The 15,583-nt window shown below is 34.5% G+C and overlaps 3 protein-coding genes across 4 annotated transcripts; all 3 read left to right on the forward strand.

Moving 5' to 3' along the window:
- Nucleotides 1-660: 660 nt before the first annotated feature.
- Nucleotides 661-3,846, forward strand: LOC125196277 (protein CutA, chloroplastic-like). Its single transcript, XM_048094727.1, has 7 exons — nt 661-724; nt 1,347-1,537; nt 1,626-1,741; nt 2,277-2,339; nt 3,112-3,143; nt 3,290-3,384; nt 3,597-3,846. The coding sequence occupies exons 2-7, from the start codon at nt 1,371-1,373 to the stop codon at nt 3,676-3,678; spliced, it is 555 nt and encodes a 184-aa protein (XP_047950684.1). The 5' UTR covers nt 661-724; nt 1,347-1,370; the 3' UTR covers nt 3,679-3,846.
- A 2,870-nt stretch (nt 3,847-6,716) lies between these two features.
- LOC125196240 (protein NDL1-like) lies at nt 6,717-10,508 on the forward strand. Of its 2 annotated transcripts, none has more exons than XM_048094672.1 (11): nt 6,717-7,073; nt 8,305-8,404; nt 8,503-8,600; nt 8,683-8,771; nt 8,893-8,953; nt 9,031-9,117; nt 9,200-9,277; nt 9,346-9,405; nt 9,495-9,550; nt 9,636-9,771; nt 9,970-10,508. In XM_048094672.1, the coding sequence occupies exons 1-11, from the start codon at nt 7,011-7,013 to the stop codon at nt 10,195-10,197; spliced, it is 1,056 nt and encodes a 351-aa protein (XP_047950629.1). In that variant the 5' UTR covers nt 6,717-7,010; the 3' UTR covers nt 10,198-10,508. The 2 variants fall into 2 exon arrangements, with proteins under 2 accessions (XP_047950629.1, XP_047950630.1); XM_048094673.1 differs by having other exon boundaries at nt 9,349-9,405.
- A 1,800-nt stretch (nt 10,509-12,308) lies between these two features.
- Nucleotides 12,309-14,440, forward strand: LOC125196413 (thiamine phosphate phosphatase-like protein). Its single transcript, XM_048094918.1, has 4 exons — nt 12,309-12,493; nt 13,273-13,394; nt 13,479-13,674; nt 14,031-14,440. Exons 1-4 carry the CDS (start codon nt 12,353-12,355, stop codon nt 14,322-14,324), a joined length of 753 nt encoding a protein of 250 aa, XP_047950875.1. The 5' UTR covers nt 12,309-12,352; the 3' UTR covers nt 14,325-14,440.
- The last annotated feature ends 1,143 nt before the right edge of the window (nt 14,441-15,583 follow it).

The following is a 15,583-nucleotide window of genomic DNA, read 5'->3' on the forward strand; positions in this document are numbered from 1 at the left end:
CGCCTGCATTATCCACGGCCCACTGCAACATGATCGTCGAAGGCGAAGGCGTCTGGCCCGACTAGTTGGACGAATAGCACGGTGAAGCTAGGTCCCGAAACCATGCGAACAGCCACCTACTAGCATACGTACGTGGGGTACCTCTCGATGGAGCCGGCCGCCTCGAGGAATTTGCCAACATGCACCAAGTGGATGCTCATATTCAACTCCAAAGGATATAATTGAAGAGTTGTGGACCACGGAGGATTGCACGGCGATAGTTTTTTCTTTATTATGTACCTTTTTAAATGCAATTTTTTTTTATCAATGTACCTTTTTTTTAATGCAGCTGTATGAATTTTCCCATATATGTGTCGTAAATTTAATTTTATGTAAATTTAATCGTAATTTTAATTCCGTAAATGTAGTATTTTTGAATTATTTTTTTACTTGAGGCTGGCGCCATAGGCTGGCTTCAAATCTAATGACGGGTGGATTTTTGGTGTATGTTGACGTGGCGGGGAGAGAGAGTGGCTGACTAACCATTTGCTGGCTAATAGCAGTGGGAGATAGCTGATTAAATGGAGTGAAACGGTTTTAAAATGGGACTCTCTCATATTATTACATGGGCTATAAATATGTGATACGGAGTATTTGGTAGCAACAAATAGAATTTTACCTTATTCGCATCTCTCCTTTAGTTCCTCTGCAGAGCTCCAAATCGAATTTCTTCAACCAATTTAAGGTAACTTTCTCTATGGTGGCATTTTCCGATCATTCTCTCTCTCAATCTTCCCCAATCTCTTCTGAATTTGAGCTAGGTATCGTATCATGCGCGGCAATTTCGTTTTGTTAGGATATAATTACAGTTTATTAGTTGCACATCACATTCCTAGGTTCTGCAGCAGTTACCTTTTGAATTATTCAGGATAGGCCTTTTCAATCATTTCGCTATTGAATTTGAGCTGATAGTGCTGTTTTGTACTCATTTTCGATTATAAGAAACCTCAGATGAAGAATCGTTTAGAGAGAGGAAATCGTCTGCAGTGGAATGCTTATGCATAGATGTGGAATAACCAAACTCAGAAAGTACTAAAAAAATTACATGAAACTAAGTTGAATGCAGTGATTTGGCTACTTGGAAAATGGAAATTGATTTTGTCATATGTATAAACTAGATAGAGTAATGGTGTTGGCTTTCTTTACTTAGGGGTCTGAATTGTGGGGTAAATGGCTGTGGTATCAGGCAAAACTGAACTCAATTATACTATGAAACTAAGTTGAATGCAGTGGTTTAGCTACTTGGAAATTGTAATTTTCATCTGTATAAACTAGATAGAGTAATGGTGTTGGCTTTCTTTACTTAGGGGTCTGAATTGCAAATACTCATCATGGCACTAAGACTCTCATCCGTTGTCTCCTCCACAGTGGTCCGTAGGCGACTCCCTCTGGTGGGTGCCTTTTGTGTTCTTAGTTTCGGCCTCTCCAATCTCTGTGCCGTTTCTCTATCTTCGAGAACAGGGTGTGCTCAGTCTCTCCCTTTTGCCCCTCTCTTCCGGTAGGATGATTGGATATTTGCATTAGTTGTTCAATGGATTTTTCTTTCCAATCTAATGATTGACGTCCGTGTTACTTAATAATAACAGGACGAAATTCGGTAGTCAGTCTGAGAGTAAGAAATATCATAGTGTAAGGATGGAAGCAAGTAAGACGACTGTACCCAGCATTGTTGTCTATGTTACAGTTCCAAACAAGGAAGCAGGTTTGTTTTTTGTTTCGTAGTCTATTATGCTTAGTTTGTAACTTTGTAGAACTTCAGGGTACTATGTGGTTTACATATGTTGAGTTTATAGCTCTCTCACAGTTTTTCTAGTGTTTTTCATTGCTTCTGTTGGTCAAGTTTAGAGTGAAGCATATCAAGGAAGCTAATGATTAATTTTAAGTGATAGAAGAAACTAAATGTTCATCATGGAGAGTTCTACTTATCATAAATCTATAAATATATAGTATCTTCAAGTTTTGTTAAATACACCTATGTCACAAATAAAGGATAAGGATTTGTTTCCCTTAGGATAACTCGAGGTTGTAAAGTGAGACAGTGGTAGTATAGGAGCAAAGTGCTTAAAACTATCTTTTTTCTTAAACTTGGAGGAAATATTTGTTGTATTTAGTTAATGTATCTACAAATAAAAGTTATTGTCTAAAAATCTACAAATAAAAGATATTGACATCTAAAATCTGTATTGAGCCATCATAACTTTTAAAGGGAAACTTATAGGGTATTCATCTGTTTGCAGGGAAAAAATTGGCTGAAAGCATAGTCAAAGAGCGGCTCGCAGCGTGTGTTAACCGAATACCAGGTCAGATTTCTGCAATTTAGGAAATATGTAATACGGGGATACAGATGAAAGTGCACTCTCATTGTATTGAAGAATAGGTAGTCTCTCAGGGATTCTAATCTTGAGTTTAGATCTTAGCTTGCAGTAGATCATTAGTAGCTAAGCTGTTATTAGCATTTGATATTATGACTCTCAAATCCTACTTGTTGATTTGATAAACTATGACAGTTTTTACGTGTTAAACTAGTCTTGGAATTGTTGCATTTTGGGGTAAATAGTTTTCAATACTTATCATTGCTTGATCTTCCAATAAAGACGAAAAAAGTGCTTCTCTCTTTTCTTATCTTTGATATGGTGTTCTAAAATCTGCTACCTATGCAATTTATTGTGTTTTCAAAGTTGTGTTTCTGAACCCCTTATAAATTGAACAGTCAATCATTAGGGATCTTCATAATTAGAGATGGTTCTTCGATATTTACCTATGGATGTTCATGTTCCCATTTGACATGCAATGCCTGCTCTTACGTGATACTTGGAGTCGGCAATTTCTGGCCCAACCCAAATATTTTACTCTTTTTTCGGGGAAAATAGTTTACATGGATAGGGCACCAAAATTGTGAGTCCCGAAAAGGACTCGGCATATCTGGCAGGCGCAGCCCTCTTTTACTTGCAGTCGTTCCCGTGCACATTTAGTAAATGCATGGGCTGGTCTGGCCTTTGAAACACATAGCTGGATCTTTGGCTTGAACGTTTTCTGCCTCTACCAAAAAATAACCTTTTTTCCTCGATGCAGGTGTTGAATCAGTTTATGAGTGGAAAGGAGAGGTAAATGTGGTCATATTTCTATGTGTGTGTGTGTCTCAAGGATGGGTGGTTTGAATGTAATATAAAGCCACTGCTACTGACTCTATGCAAAAGTTTGTTGTTGTTTTAGAGAATTTACGTCTTGGTTCTATTTGACATGCAAACAGATACAAACTGACTCTGAAGAGCTGCTTATAATCAAGACGAGGGAATCTCTTCTAGAGGCTTTAACTGAGCATGTCAAGGCAAATCATGAATATGAGTGAGTAGTTTACCTTGTCTTTTACATGGATCTCGAAGATTTGTCTCTTAAAAGTGCAGTACATGTTAGCTATTTGTCCACTTCTTCATTCTATTATCTAAGTCATTCTCATTGATAGAAATGACACTAATTAAGACTAGAGCATAATTTTCATAAGCCACATCCCTATTTATAATCAGTATTCTTAATTTTTGTTTCTTTTGTTCTCCCAGTGTGCCTGAGGTGATTTCCTTGCCCATAACCGGTGGCAATCTCCAGTATTTGGAGTGGATTAAGAACAGTACTCGGGACTAAGATGAACAGGCAGTCGCTCATACCGGTTTGGACTGCATTAAATAAGTCTTACTTTGCATACTTATCCTCGGATTACGCCTGTGCTTGCTCTGAAACATGGATAAACTCGCATATGTAATGAACTATATTGTCGAGTAGTGTACTACTATATACGTTGATCTTCGTTTATGGTCTGTGTTTGTGCTTGCTTGCTTCCCCGCCCGACCTAAACTTGCCCAGTTTGGGCCAGTCGAGTTATCCATAGCGAGTCGAATCATGCAAATCAAACATTTGAATAAATTGGATTATTTTAGAAATCATACTTATATAATGTGATTATTATTGGTCTAAACTCTAAAATACATATATATGGAAATATAAGGTTCGAGTTGTAAGTTTGAGTGAAATTGAGATACCTACCCACTATAGTCTATAGAGGTTGTTGAGTTTGTGTGTAGTGATGTGATAATCATAGTAATCAATTAAATAGTTTTGTCGATATCTTAACTGTTTCTTGCTTTTGGTTACCAATCTTTTTTGGTGCATAATTTATTGATCATTTCGTTAATTCTTTATTGGTTTAGTGAAATTATAGTACTCCACTTAACTACTTCACCAACTAAATCAGTTTATTATGTGTAGATAATACGAAAAGAATACTCTGGAATCACAAGAATAATCCAGTCTCATTTGATAGTTACTACATCTAAATAATACATCTAATTTAGTTAATTATTGAATTCTAATTATGGATATTAAACATTAATGAGTATTGTGGATACATCATAACTAAAATAATATCACTGCTAAATCCTGGATTATATCTTAGTATTATTTTATCTATGAAATCGAACATCATCCATATACTATATAATATATGTGAATATGATTGATCAGCTGCGACTAATTTCCTCTTATCCGGACGTAAAATTACCATATCCGTCCCCTCCGTTTGCACCGACGTCACCCTGAAAATCGAAAAAACTTGTCATTTTCGCCTTAAACCAACCTACTAATATATATTTCGCTCCTTCCGTCTATGAATCCTGGATTCGCCACTGATCGGGACTAATGAATATCCTCAGCAATACAATAGTAGTGTTCATCCAGGTTGTCATTCATCAAATATATTAACAAAGGTATGTTATGAATAATTATTTATAGTCTTCTCTTATCACTATAGCAAATAAGTATTAACTGCATAAAGACATAATTATTTAGTGTTTATGATTCCCAGCCAACAATAATCTTTCAATGACAATGCGTTGCCCTACTTTTTTTTTTTATTATTTAAAACTTCTCCTATTTTATAATCAAACTGATATTGCCAGCAAGGCAGCAATGCGTAACTTTCATTGTTAGTTTATATATGGTGGAATCAATTTTTAATTGACGATGTTTTTTCTAATGAGAATTAAAAATTTATTGGTTGAGAACTCATACTGTAAATTTAAAATGCATAAAAAAAATAGAATTCATTTAGGACTATTGCTTTTGAATAATCTACTTTTGTCATGAAAAGAAACATCATTACAATAAACAAAAAATTATTGCATATATAAAAAAACATTATTCTAAAAAGTGTATAAATGCTCTATTTTATAAAACAATATTATTGTATATGTAAAGAGCATGTTTCTACACACTTCTACACATGAATCTTTTCTTTAAGTTACTTGTTTATTCTACTCAATCATTAATTAAAAGTTTGACTGTTAATCCTTTGAGTACTAGTTAAGTGTATTAGTCAATATTGTTGAGATTGCTATGTGTGAAAAAAATTCTGACAAACGACATAATTTAATTTCAAATACCCTGGTCACAAAATGTAATTAATTACATTTTGACTTATAAAATGTATAAACTAGATAAACACATGAACTTTGCTGTGACTTACAATTTCAACCTTTCTTTCTCACATTTCATGCACAAACTTTGTAAATGGTGCAAATCAGCATAACTAAGTTTTAATATATAAACAATCCAATTTAAATGATATATGAGGTAAGGAGGACTAGCTAGTGTCACATTATATGTGTAAATAAAAATAATAGTTGGGCTACTTGTGATTTTATGATTAAACCATATTGATATAGGAAAACTAAATTTAAGAAGTTACTATATAGAGGAGACGAGTATGCCACAGTATTTATCTTACAAATTGAATAAACTTCTTAAATCATTTTTTTTCTATTGATCAAATAATTCGTATAATTGTAAAAGTTTTATTATGAAAAAAAAACGATTTTTTACAGGGGTAGTTATAAGATAGTACTTATTAAATTATTTAAGAAGTTACATGTATTCTTATGCAATTAATCAAATTTCCTTCAAAAATTACTTTTATAACTAGCATTAAAATAAAATATATATACTCCATTGTAAACAAGAACGACATATATATTTCCAATCAATTAAAACACATAGTTTTTGTGCATTTCATAAAGAACAAAGCATTGAATTCATATAAAAAAATTGATGAAAAGTTTTATTATGAAAAAAAAACGAATTTTTTACATTTTTTATAAGATACTTATTAGATTATTTAAGAAGTTGCATGTATTCTTATTTAATAAAATATATATACATAGTAAACAAGAACGACATATATATTTCCAATTAATTAAAACACATAGTTTTTGTGCATTTCATAAAGAACAAAGCATTGAATTCATATAAAAAAATTGATGATCTTATTTTATGCTCAATTTTATTATTATCTTCATTAAATTTACATAATGATACATTTGCCTTAAAAATTACATAAAACATAAAACTAAAAAAAAAATATTTAACTAAATTACAAATTAATGAATTCTATTTTAATTTGAAATTAAATTACCTAACCATCATTATATCTGACACTAATCAGACGTTTGAGCTAAAACGGAGTAAATAAAATTCAGTTGCAGAAACGGCGTTTTCCTCTTTAAAACGGTCAACGGTATCGGCCGTTAACCGCAAGAAGCCGAAATGACACAAATGCCCCCTGACCAATTTTCAATTTTCGATTTTCATTATCTGTAGATAAACTACAGAGGTTAGAGAGAGAAGGCGTCGGTGGGGAATCGGTTTACTGAAATAGAAAAAAAATGGAAAAAAAAAAAAAAACTGTGAAGAATTGTTGACATACAATATATATATACATACATACACACACAGTTCGTATAATTTCATATGTGAGATAAAAGAGGGGCGAAAGAATCGCTTCGTATATAAGTCATCCAAAGCTGAAGACCCCTCATTCGATATATGTATGTATAATCGGATATTTACGTTTTATCTAGATTAGCGAGAGAATCTCGGAGTAGCAATCCAATATTGTGTGCGTGTGTGAGGAGAGAGGCGACGGCATGGCTGATTTAAGCGTTGATTCCGTTTGCCTCGATGTGGAGACAATCTATCTCGGCGGGAAGGTTGTGATTTTTTTTTTTTTTTTCAATTTTGTGGTGTTTATTGTTCAATTGAGGCGTATGCGTCGCTGTTTCTGAAATGAAACTCGCTCGTTTTGGTATTTGGAATTTGAATGCTGTGTTTATGAGCTACTTTCCGTTTTTTGGCTTGATTTTACCCAGACGATTTAGGGGGTAATGTTGAGAATTAAGAGCTGCTGGTGATTTGATTTTGGTTCGTTTTTAGTTTATTTGTGGTTTCGGATTGCCGGCGTGATATGTGAGAGCTTCATTTTGGGATAACTTTTCTTTTGGATCACTCTAGCTTTATTTTTGTTATTGTTGTGTTGCTTTGGTGTGAAATTTTGTTTTTTTTATTGTTTGGTAAGTTCACATTTCGTAATCTAGCAATCGTCGAAATAGCTTTGTTTTTTGTTTCCTGAATCAATTGAAGGAAGAATACCATGTTTTCTGCTTTATCCAGCTTGTTTTGTTGTTCGGCTTGCTAAAATAGTAAGTAGCTTTTGGCACATGTTAGTTTAGGCAAGTTCGTTTGAAGAGTTGAGAGATGATGACGTAGATATTACTTGTCGATTCCGAGAAATTACTATGGGATACGAATTGTGCGATACGATGTTTTTTGAAGCATCTGCGTTATCTTAGTTAGGAGTAGATTCTATTGGTTCTGATGCTCGAGCTTGTTGGCTTCTGATAGATTAAAGCCTTTTGTTATCTGTAGTGGCTTGTGACACCTGTAGATTTTGTTATTGTAGTTGTATGTAATATAGCTTGGCTGTTGCTCCGTCTATTCCATTTCTTGTGCAAATGATTAGAAGTGGCAATCATTACAATATTAGCATATCTGTCAGCATAACAATAGTTCGATTCTAGAGGGTGCCGGTGCTCTTTGTAAACGTGGTTTTTTGTTGTGTCAAATGATTGGGAACTGCTGAAGTTTTATTCTGCTTTAACTTTTTATAAGAATTATTTCACACTAAAAGTTGGGTGGATGCACATGGTTTACTTTATTCTTAAGAATGAAAAAGGTGCCAGAATAAATTATGGGGTTTTCCTTTCCTTGAAGGATGATCAAGCTAAATGAATGGTTATTTTTGTTTGACTAATGGTTTCCTGTTTGGTGAGAAAATAATGGTGATACTTGGCTCCTCTCTCGTACATTACTATATTCTGAAGAAGTTGAGTAAATTTGATTGTGAACTTTTTCTTATTATCTATGATGCGTACCTTCAATCAGGAGCATATTGTGCGAACAGGAACTGGTTCGGTATCTGTTATTATATACGGTGATCCAGAGAAACCAGCTCTCATCACTTATCCGGATTTGGCTTTAAATCGTAAGTAATCTGTTTCTCTATGTAATACTAATATTTTTCCTTAAATTGTTGTGACATTACTCTAACAAGTATTTATGCTTGTGTTTCTTTTTCATCAGATGTATCATGTTTTCAAGGTTTGTTCTTTTGTCCGGAAGCCGCGGCATTGCTCCTTCACAATTTCTGCGTTTACCATATCAGTCCTCCTGGGCATGAGGTTCGTTCTTTTCATTGTGTTAATTGTTAGTATGCTCCATGGATTATAAAATAATCACTCACAGAATGTAAATAATATCCAGTTGGGAGCTGCTGCAATTAGTGAAGGTTTTCCTGTGCCTTCTGTTGATGATTTAGCAGATCAAATTCTTGAGGTGCTCAACTACTTCAGGTGACCTAAATACTTCATCTATTTTTAAATTTGTTAACCTTAGATTCCTTGTATTGCGTCTTGTCGATATTTGCTACATTCTGGATAAATATTTTCAACTGATGGAAATTGATTTGGTCAGACTTGGTGCAGTCATGTGCATGGGAGTAATGGCTGGCGCTTACATCCTGACCTTGTTCGCTGTAAGTTTTCGATGGTGTTTCATTACTATATTGATAGTCATCGAGTCTTTAAGACTAATGAGTGTTGATGTTGGCAGATGAAATATAGGGAGCGGGTTGTTGGTTTGATACTTGTATCGCCTTTGTGCAAAGCACCATCATGGACAGAATGGCTCTGTAATAAGGTTATACATCTACACTCCGTATTACTATTGTCTTTCAACATGATTTGATGTGTGAAATAAAAACTATAATGGAACTATGCAGGTGATGTCAAATTTGCTGTACTATTACGGTATGTGTGGTCTTCTGAAGGAATGCTTACTTTACCGGTATTATAGCAAGGTATTTCACATTTCTGGAGTGGTTTTCTTGGGACTTTATTGGTTACCAATTTTCTGTATGCTGTATAGCAGGAAGTTCGTGGCAATGCAGAAGTTCCAGAATCTGACATAGTTCAAGCATGTAGAAGAGTAAGTGCGAAGAATCTATTTTTGTTATTTTTCTTTAAACCAATACCCCGGAGAATAATGTGATTTTTGTTCGAATATATCTAATCCAGCTGCTGGATGAGAGGCAGAGCGCAAATGTGCTTCGTTTTCTTCAAGCCATAGACAGGTAAATGAACATATGATAGTGATTTCGTGTCCAAGTTTTCATGATAATATCTTATCTTATTCAGTTTGTTTTTTGCCAATTATAGGAGACCTGACCTAACTGATGGTTTGAGGAAATTGAAGTGCCGAACTCTGATATTTGTTGGGGATAGCTCTCCTTTTCATTCCGAGTCTCTCGACATGATTGCAAAACTGGACAAGAGATATAGTGCCTTAGTTGAGGTTCGTGTACTTATTAAAACTTTAATCATTTTTTTAACATCTAAAGAGGAGAAAGATGAAGCAAGCATCATTTTATACGCGTAGTTTTTAGAAACGACAGTGATGTTTAGGCTATATCTTGAATTAATGCTGCATATGATGGTAGTTACACACACGCGAACTCTGCTTATGCAATGGAGGAACGATGTTGCTGTGCAGGTGCTCGATTGTGGATCAATTGTCACGGAGGAGCAGCCGCAAGCAATGTTGACATCAATGGAGTATTTCCTGATGGGTTACGGGCTGCACATGCCGAGTCAGCACAGTGGCAGCCCAAGGAGCCCGTTGAGCCCTACTTGTATCGCGCCAGAGCTCCTCTCCCCGGAGAGCATGGGATTGAAACTAAAACCGATCAAGACCCGCGTCACGTCACAAAGACTGCATTAGTCTTCTATTTGTCACTCTGTAAATTTGGGAGGGCCACATGATAGTTTTTTCTTGTTTCTACCATTTGTCACATTCTTTGGTTGTAACTGTTGTCGGAAAATGTTGGGGTAGAGAGAGAAAGATGGGCTGTAGATATATATATGTACATGTATACTGTAAAAGACTTGAAAATTCTTTGGTTGGACATAGGGTGGGATTTGGGAGGAGTTTGTTGGATGATTCATTCATTTGTAGTCTTTCATCATCTTGTAAACATCTGTTGTAAATCTTGATGACGGCGAGCTATCAATAAATAATGCAGATCTGGTCTCTCTCTCTCTCTATATTCCTCCCCCTCCCCGTTACATATAGCTGACAATTTTTGACACGATATGAAAATACGATATGGATATACACGAAATTAGTTGGTTAGTATCAAACTATTTACATTCTTATTCGGTTGATCTAATAAACACGATAATTTTGAGTTGGATTCGATTCAGATGACCCATTACTAATTAAAGATTAAGATTTTGTTTTAGGTTTCTTACTTTTCGTATGACACTTTCATTCTTGCCTTCGCCACAATCACCACTACCACGATGCTATCGAGTCATATTTCTTGCAATATGTGATTTTTTATGTTCATTATTGTGTGGTTGTTACGTATTTGTGTCACTACTGTTTCTTTATTGTATCGTGTCGATAAGAATGAAATCGTATCGTTAAGGAATTTATATCATATGCGGGTTCGAATGTTGCAAATTGAGATCGTCTTCGTGTTAAAGGTTTTCTTAACTTTGTCGTATTCGAAATTAGTCTGAATGATTATCAGGTTAATCGATAACAACTTAATTCTTACGACTTGTTAGTCGTGTACTTGTGTATGTATACACACATATATGTGATCTGTAAATTTGGTTGATTGGCAAAAAGCCAAAAAATGGAGAGTGATATGGGATTGAAAGCACATGGATTCAGCCACTTGTATTGAGGTGGCAGTCACGGATACAAAATTTTGATGCTTAGTAATGTAAATATTTAATAGTACTATTGGAGGACCAATGATTAATCAAATTAAAATAGTTATATGTGCGATGCACGAATGAGAATGGTAACCGTGGTTGTTAATTTTGTTTTATTGTGTACCAACTGGAAATCGTTCATTGGTTTTGGTTTCTTATGTTGTGGGCCACGGAAATTGCACTTTTGACCTACTACAGAAATTTATGTATTTTAAACTATTTTTTTTATTCGTTAGAAAACCTTTTTTTTATTGGATACTCCCTCCGCTTCATAATAATAAAGTCATTTTGTCATTTTAGTACGTTCCATAGTAATAAATTCATTTTTTTTTAAAGTCAATACATTTTCTCACTCCTAATTTACTCTTTATTACTTTTTTCTCTATTCATCTCTCTACCTTTTTCATTTTACACTTTATTCACTCGTTACTTGATTCACCTAAAACATTTTTTTTTAATCTCTGCGCCGAAAAGAAACGTCTCCATTACTATGGAACGGAAGGAGTACTTATTAGTTCTACGGCTTGGTTTTTTCCTAAAATATGACAATTCTTCTCTTAGTTGGTGGTAGACTACGTATGTTTAAATTGAAGTTTATCATTCATTTAGATAATACTTGTTTTTAATTTGAAGCCACGCTATATTAGTAAATTCCACGAAATGTAAGATTGATATAGTGTTCCACATACTATTATCACTCAATTTTTCATAATAGTAAAACATCTTTTTTCAGCCTTAATTCAATAGGCCACACAAAAAATTTACCCAACATATCAAACATTAGAAAATTTAACCAACATACGGTGGTAGTATATTTTTTCTGTAATATCAAATTATCAATAATATGGAGTAATAAATTGTGCTTTTATATTTATGTTATTTATAAAACAATTATGAGATACATAAAAATATAAATAAAATAAATTATGCCAATTATTTTCACGAATTAAAGCCCAATAACACTGCTGAAAGCCCAATACAAACTGGCCTAAAGCCCAAATATAACTGGGCCGCAACTAACAAGTCGTTAAAAGGCCCATTTCCACGTGCTTTCCACGTGGCTCAGTTCTCACTCACAGAGATAATATGAAGAAGAAAACCGTCTGCTGCTGAATCAAGCTCAGAGAGAGAGAGGGAGAGCTCCGGCTGAAATGGCCGGGAAGATCGTGATAATATTCGATTTCGATAGAACGCTGATCGAAGACGACAGCGACCGCTGGGTCTTCACCAGGATGGATCTCACCCAGCTGTTCCGCGACCTCCGCCCCACACTCCCGTGGAACTCTCTCATGGTCTCTCTCTTACTATACATACATCTATATATACGTATTTAGTGTAGCGCGTGTCTCTGCGTTCGTTTAATCTCTTCTCGTTTAGTTTTCCATCGTGTTCAAAGCTGGATGTGATTCGATTTGTTTTAATCTCCGATCACTTGCTTTTAGTTTGATTTAGTGTTTTGATTAGGGTGAATCGATGTATAGTTTCATTGTTTTATGATTTAAATGGATGATTATGTCAGAAATCGCCTCAATGAATTAGTTGTTAATTTCGTGATTTTCGTATTGTTTTGTGATTAGTTCACTGTAGGATTGGCGATTGGAGGAGATGTACATTATAGGAAATTTGGTAGATGATAATTGCCTCAATGAAATGCTAGAACTCAAATTTTACTATGAAATTTTGCAGCCTGTTGCTAGTTGTTAATTTCGTGTTGTGTTGTGATTAGTCCACTGTTTTATATAGGATAGGATAGGCTATTGGAGGATAAGCATATTTTAGGGAAATCGGTAGATGATAATTGCATCAGTGAAATACTCAAACTCTAGTTTTTGTATGAGATTTTGCAGCCTGTTAGTTTTAATTTCGTGATTTCGAGTTGTGCTATGATTAGTCCATTGCTTTCTATAGGATAGGCTATTGGAGGAGATGCACATTATTAAAAATCGGTAGATGATAATCGCCTCAATAAATTACTCAAACTCTAAGTTTTCTTTGGAATTGTGCAGCCTGTTGGTAGTTGTTAATTTTGTGAGTAATGTATTGTGTTGTGATTAGTCTACTGTTTATATAGGATAGGCTATTGGAGGAGATGCACGTTTTAGGAAAATCAATAGATGATATTGCAGATTGTTTGAGAGGAATGCCGTTGCATCCTAGTGTTGTTTCAGTTGTTAAGCAAGCTCATGCTCTCGGGTACTTCCTCGCCCGACTTTTTGTCCTTTTTTACATTTTTGTTGCTCGATTAGTTAGTGATATGAGCATTTTTGGCGGTTTCAGATGTGACTTGAAGGTGGCGAGCGACTCGAATCAGTTTTACATCAGAACTATTTTGGAACATTATGGTATATATAGCTGTTTCTCGGAGATCATCACGAACCCTGCTGTTGTGGATAAAGGAAGGCTGAGGATCTTTCCTTACCATGGTTCAGCTGCGCCACATGGTTGCGATCTCTGCCCATCCAACTTATGCAAGGTATGTTGGTTAGATGTTTAAATGTCTGCATATATGTGTTGATGCCTTGGCTTTGTATCTTGCTCGACTGTTAACTGTTGCTTCGTTTAAGATCATAGACAGTTTGAAAGTCATGTTGCTTCATTTAAGATCATAGACAAAGTTGAATGTTATTTAACAGATTTAGATTTAGATGTTGTGGATTGTGGTGCCTCATTTTCTCCTCGTATTAAGACTGAAGCAACACTGTTTGGGTTTTGATTCTTTTGAATGCAATGACAGAAAACCTAAAGGAGACGGATGGTTTGGTTGACAGGTTTAGACGAGTTAACATTTTGTTTATAAGTAGTAAGACATTTCTCTTGTGCTGACTGCAGGGTCGTGTCATCGAGCAGATCCAGGTTTCTTTATCCGAAAGTGAAAGCAAAAGGCTTATATATATTGGTGATGGGGGGAACGACTTCTGCCCGACTCTCAAGCTTGCTGCCGGAGACTTTGTGTTGCCAAAGAAGGACTTCCCTCTGTTGAGCCGTATCTCGAAGAACAGCAATCTTGTCAAAGCTAAGGTTTGCGAATGGAACAGCAGCGAAGATCTGGCTAAGATCCTCGGGAAACTTATCGAGTGCATGTCCAACGAAGACAAGATAAGTTCCTCGACCACTCAGCTCTAGTCAGTCATCTCTGTAACACACATGCATTCAAACTGCCAGCCATCACTGCATCATTCTCTATTACTCATGTGAACATGATAATTTTTACATTAATCAAATTGTGTAGTTCAAGTTTATAGCTTTAGTCTTTAGAAATTAATTTATGTCACTTCATAATCTAAGTTTATAGCATCCACATGATCAGATACTACAATTTTTTTCGAGTATTTTCTCGTGACACTTCCATTTCTTTCCAGCAATAAAGTTAGACATATTTTATTTTTAAAAAATATTCGTCAGGGGACAAAACGTAAAAAAGAAGAGAAAAGAACTGATACCTTTTCTTTTCTAAAATTCGCATCTCTTATAATTATATATTTATATTCTTGACGATTGAAAATTTGAAAGTAAGTAAAAAGTTCCTAACGAATTCCAATTATATATAGAAATAGAGAAATATTTTGCTACATAGCTTATTAAAATGAGACCATATAGTATATGTTTAGTTTGCTCTCGTTTAGTTCACCCAGCACTGTTAGTTGAAATGAAACCGTATGCATATATTTTGTTTAGTATAGTTTTAGTTTATGGATGAATAAATTATGTCAATCTACACGAGAGAACCTTTGACTTGTGCCTATTTTAACAATGTCAAACTTAAGTGTCTAATGGAGTTTATTTATGTAGATAGGTTGGGCTTTTGAATTTATTAACCAAAGCGAATAAGTCCATTTTTCAACGATGTATAACTCATTTGTCTAGACTAGGTATGATTTTTTGCTTTGTAAATGATTGAAATTAACAAAGAATGCACTTTCTCTATAAAAATAGAAATAATTAAGGTTCAATTCCCACTACTAATCTCCCTCTCAACTTAAAATAAAGAATAACCTTTCGAAAAATTCATCAAATAGTGATTATATCAAAATATTACTAACATTTTTCTTAATTATCTCATTCTTAGATTTGAAAGAAAATGAGTCTGGTAGATGGAAAATATACATAGTCAAAGCCGCATCAATAATTTTATAAATCAAAACGACGTCATTTAATACACTTAGGTCAATAAAGTAACACACATAAAATGCGGGATCACAAATTAAATAAATTTGATGTGTTTATAGCAATTTGTTCTGAAATAAAAAGAAAATTATAAACAAGACTAATCTATTAAAATCAAACCAAGAGATACACAAGGAAAATAACATGATTGCACAAAAACTCATGGGATTCCAAACAAATCATTGATCTAACAAAATCAAACCAAGAGAACATCATAT

The sequence above is a fragment of the Salvia hispanica genome, chromosome 6 (assembly GCF_023119035.1).
Source record: "Salvia hispanica cultivar TCC Black 2014 chromosome 6, UniMelb_Shisp_WGS_1.0, whole genome shotgun sequence".
Lineage (NCBI taxonomy): Eukaryota > Viridiplantae > Streptophyta > Magnoliopsida > Lamiales > Lamiaceae > Salvia > Salvia hispanica.

Bases quoted from the DNA above. Each gene is read 5' to 3' on its own strand.
- LOC125196413 (XM_048094918.1), top strand. From the start codon at position 12,353: ATGGCCGGGAAGATCGTGATAATATTCGATTTCGATAGAACGCTGATC. The intron at 12,494-13,272 runs GTCTCTCTCTTA...CTGTTTATATAG, and splicing joins TCCCGTGGAACTCTCTCATG to GATAGGCTATTGGAGGAGAT. The intron at 13,395-13,478 runs GTACTTCCTCGC...TGGCGGTTTCAG, and splicing joins AAGCAAGCTCATGCTCTCGG to ATGTGACTTGAAGGTGGCGA.
- LOC125196277 (XM_048094727.1), top strand. From the start codon at position 1,371: ATGGCACTAAGACTCTCATCCGTTGTCTCCTCCACAGTGGTCCGTAGG. The intron at 1,742-2,276 runs GTTTGTTTTTTG...ATCTGTTTGCAG, and splicing joins AGTTCCAAACAAGGAAGCAG to GGAAAAAATTGGCTGAAAGC. The intron at 3,144-3,289 runs GTAAATGTGGTC...ACATGCAAACAG, and splicing joins TTTATGAGTGGAAAGGAGAG to ATACAAACTGACTCTGAAGA.
- LOC125196240 (XM_048094672.1), top strand. From the start codon at position 7,011: ATGGCTGATTTAAGCGTTGATTCCGTTTGCCTCGATGTGGAGACAATC. The intron at 8,601-8,682 runs GTTCGTTCTTTT...AATAATATCCAG, and splicing joins TCAGTCCTCCTGGGCATGAG to TTGGGAGCTGCTGCAATTAG. The intron at 8,772-8,892 runs GTGACCTAAATA...TGATTTGGTCAG, and splicing joins GAGGTGCTCAACTACTTCAG to ACTTGGTGCAGTCATGTGCA.